At 34.7% G+C, this 4,645-nt stretch overlaps 1 protein-coding gene across 1 annotated transcript; it reads right to left on the minus strand.

Annotated features, from left to right (window-relative positions):
- Positions 1–1,487, minus strand: LOC131013118 (leucine-rich repeat extensin-like protein 3). The gene has a single exon (XM_057941131.1). It carries the CDS (start codon positions 901–903, stop codon positions 361–363), a length of 543 nt encoding a protein of 180 aa, XP_057797114.1. The 5' UTR covers positions 904–1,487; the 3' UTR covers positions 1–360.
- Positions 1,488–4,645: the final 3,158 nt, after the last annotated feature.

A 4,645-nucleotide genomic window follows, 5' to 3' on the forward strand; every position in this document is an offset into this window, starting at 1 on the left:
TGACTGCAAGATAACACCACTTGCAATATATTTACTGTATAATGTCAAGGAAAAGAGGGCCAAAAATGAATGGAACGAATGGCTCAGTAAAATTATGATCTGATAAACTATACAATTTCTTGCAAAAAGGAATAAACGAGTAAGAAACCGAATGCCAAAAGAAAAAAAGAAAAAAAAAGAGTTACCCATTTACAATGCAGACACCAAAGTTCCATCAATTCAGTCCCATTCTCTCTCAATCCATAAATAAAGAATCTTAATCCACCCAGATCAGTAACGCTCCACGAAGAAAAAATCAAATCATGAACAAAAAAATCCTGCTATTGAACAAAAAATCGCTATTGCAGACTTCTTATCCATTCAATCAACAGTTTCAGCCTTCAAAAGTTGCCTTCTACTGATCAACACGAACGAGACGACGCAAACTTGCAAGATCGCGGCAACTCCAATGAACATCAGCCCGACTTTCTTCCCCGTGTTGAGCTTCTCTCTCTTCGGTGGTGGAGGGCTCGAACGCCTGCGGTGTTGCTCATGATCGCGGCGCCACGGTGGAGGGGGCGGGTTCAGGCGTTTTCGTGGCGGCGGAGGTGGGCGTGGAGAGGAAGGAGGTGGTGGTGGGCGTGGAGAGGAAGGAGGTGGTGGTGGGCGTGGAGAGGAAGGAGGTGGTGGTGGTCGTGAAGGGGATGGAGGCGGTGGTGGTTGACGCGGAGGTGGAGATTTTGGCGGCGGAGGCGAGGATCGGGGTGGAGGCGGCGGGGATGGGGATGGGGGAGGCGGCCGCGGAGATGGGGGAGGAGGATAAAATGGCGGCGGTGGGGGCTTCACATTTCCTTGAGATTCAACAATGAGGCTGAAAAATCCGAAGAAAATAGCAACGACCAAAGTCAACAATGGAGAATCCATACAAATGCACAATTTCTTCAAAGGCGGCTCCTTGACGCTCTCCTTGCATTCGGATTCAATTCGAACGCCACAAATCAACCCAAAAGAAGAAGGGGAAAAAAAACAAAAAAAAGGAAATTTATTCAAATCTGAAATGGGGGAGAAATTGGGGGCAATCACAGAATCCTAATTTGAAAAATTAGGGATTGAAAATCCAACGGAGCCTCGAAGATTTCACGAATCAACGGGGAGGGGACCCAGGGATTTGGTCCCAACGTCGATTGATTCTTCGAAACCGAGGCAGGAATTCCAGATTCACATTAGGGTTAGGGCACACGACATAGGATTCTTGAGGCCAAGTCGACAAATGGAGACAAACAAACAAACATTTCAAGTGATAACAATCATGAAATTTGGAAAGAGAAATCCCTTTCTCTTTCCATTTGCCTGACTCTCTTGACTTGATTTTGATTTTTTTTGTGTGATCCCCCAATTATCAGCAATTGAAGAGGAGAGAGAGAGGGGGGAGATGGGGGAATGGAAGAGAGAGAAAGATGAGGGACAGCGAAAACGAAGATGGAGAGAGAGAAGGAGGCGGGATATAACGGTTAATCTAATTTTGGTTTTCTTTTGAGGAAAATATTTATTTTAATAGATTTTTATGAATTATTGGTATATAATAATAGTACTATAAAAACAGCTGTATATTAATTATCCATGTATTAATGGTTGAATTATGTATTGTATTTCAGTAAAAGCCTAATTAATATACATTTAAAAGATAAATTTATATTATTGATATATATATATAGTATAATGTAAAATAATAGAGCACAACAATTAAAAGTAGCGAATAAAACACCACCTTTAAATGTAAATATGAATCAGAAATATCAAACTACATTTATTGTCGGTGTACATATACAGCGTAAATCATATACCAGTAAAAATACAATTTTATTTGAGATATTCGTATTTTTTTTTAAAAGTTAAATACGTCGTGTATACATTTTGTTTATTCATTTATTTCGATTGTATTATTTTTTTTTTAAGTTAAATACGTCGTGGTGATGGTGATAGTTGTTTCACTACGTACAAAAAGATGAGATGAACTGGTATTTTATGATAAAATTTCTAGATCGATTAATCGGGTGATTTATGTATATTCTTTTCCAGATAGGGCACCTTTATGTTGTAATAATTCAATAATTTGGAATACTATTTTCATCTACTTATTTTCATTGATAATAATGATTAAAAAGTACATCATCACATGAATACTATAACTTTTAGCCTCATAATTGCATAACATAGGTATGCCATAGGTGGTTGTTGGGATTCTTTGTCTAAATTTGATGTCTTGTTTTATAGAATATTTCTGAAAATGCATATTCGTATAAGAATTGCATATTTGGTTTGTATTGAATTAAAATTAGTACTATTTAGTACAGATCATGTTGTGCCTCGCATTAATGACATAGTCACATAATCGAGTTATATCTATTGGCTCAAGTTATAAATCTAAATACGATTATGACATTGCTACACCTATTGCAAATAAAGAGTTAAGACCTCAACTAAATGAAAAAAAAAATAGTTAAGAAAAAAATAAAATAAATAAATAAAGAGTTAAGATCTGTTCATAATCTCGTAATAGCATTTGTTCAAAACATTCACCTAGCTATATGTTTATATGTACAACTTATATATTGTATAATATTTGTTAGCATTTGTTGCAAACATTATTGATAGCCCAATATGTAGTTTATATTAGCATTTTCTGTCTTTTTTTTCTATAAATCAACGGTATTAAATAAAGAAATTTAAAGATCGCGTTACAGGGGACTCGAACTCAAGACCTTTGGCCTTAGGCATTAATCTCTTGACCAATACACACACACAATTATTTTTTTTTCTCACGATAACTTATACCTCTAGTTTATTTGACCAAGTAAGTATTATTGTAAGAAAAAATAACCACTGATACGAAAAAGGTAATATTTGTCAAATATTTTTTTTTCACAATAGTTGTATTTTTTTTCTCATGAGAACTTGTACTTTTAATTTATTTAATCAAGTAAATTATTGATATAAGAAAAGTGATAATTGATATAAAGAAAGATAATATTTTTATATTACCTTTTTCACGACAATTTTTATTTTTATTAGCTCCCACCGGTGCCACAATTCCCCGAATGTGGCCTCGGTAGGCTTCACCAAAGTTGCCCTCGTGCCCGAACTCGCACATCTAGTTGCGCTGTCAGTCCACTCCTCGAAGTCGACAGGTGCAGTCGCGCCCTTGCCCTATGCCGCCCGACGCCCACCTATTTGCGGTCTCGCCCTGATCACCTTTGGCTACGGTTGAACTCTCAGCTCGGCGTGTCCGCCATCCGTCACTCCACTCCAGCCACGTAGAGGGTGGGTCTGGTTGGGTCAAACCCATCTCTTGACCAAAACCTACTCTGAAAATTATGACAATGATTATCAATTTTACATACTATGTAGAATAAGGCTACGTTGTGATTTTTCCCTTTAACTAAAGATAAATCTATAATTAATAATAATTTCACTCATAGTTTCTAAAAATAAAAATAGATAAAATACTAATGTAAACTACAGATTTATTATTTAACTATCCTCATGTATATTGTTATGCAGTTATATAAGAGGAAACAAACACAAACATTTTCCGTACAAATATTTAGAGATGTTAATCGGGTTAATCCACTGTCTTTAGGCTAACCTATTAAAATTGTCGGGCTATTCAATTTGGATTGGTTAGACTGATATTTGTTTCGAGTTCTAAATTTTCAATTTTAATTCAAATTTTTTGAATTATGGGCTAATTCGATGATCTAATTGAGCCAAAAAACTTGTGAAAAAAAAATCTTTATATATTTTTTTCTTGATGATCCCATTAAGTTATAGTATCACCGGAAGTTACAATTTCCAACTCATTCTTATATTAAAAAAATAAATCTAATAAATGCTTTGGTTCCCCGAAAGCGTCTTAGGGGGTGCCTCCAACAATAAACTTAAATTTGAACTTCCAAATTGTCACATCAGCTTAAAAAACTTACCTACTTTTTCTCTTACATCTCCCTCAATAATAAATCAGTTTCTTATTTTTTAAGGGTCCACTATAATACATACTCTATTTATATATCTATATGTACATTAATTTATTTCAATTATAATTTATATATTATTTACATGTTTTAATTTAAATTTTATATTTAAATTATCTAATATAATAAAATAAAATGACTTTATAATTCTAAATAATAATTAAAACTATATTAATAAAATTAAAATGACATACTAAAATTAAAATTACATTACTAAAATTAAACTTTGCAAAAATTAAAATTACATTAACTAAAAGTAGATAAAAAAAATTCATCGCTTGGAGCAAAGAGTTGATCAAGAGAGGATTGAACTGGATGGGAGTGTTGGAACTGGTATTAATATACGAGTCTTGAAGGACCTTTGATTGAAAGGTGTGAGTGGCTACTGGAAGTATTGTTGATGAGAATATGAGTTGTTGAAGCTGGATGAAAACAGAGACAAAATTGAATCCATATTCGGGGGTTGAACATATTGTGATGACGGCGAGTATGGCGTGCAAGATAGGCCTCAATAATTTGATTCGCCTCGGTTAAGTCTGCCTATCTTCTAGATATGATAGCAGCGAAAATAGGAAATTTTGGAGCAGATTAGTGTGGAGTGTCGTTGTGAAAGTTTTTATTTGGCGGGCGATGAG

Source organism: Salvia miltiorrhiza, chromosome 2 (assembly GCF_028751815.1).
Source record: "Salvia miltiorrhiza cultivar Shanhuang (shh) chromosome 2, IMPLAD_Smil_shh, whole genome shotgun sequence".
NCBI classification, from domain to species: Eukaryota; Viridiplantae; Streptophyta; class Magnoliopsida; order Lamiales; family Lamiaceae; genus Salvia; species Salvia miltiorrhiza.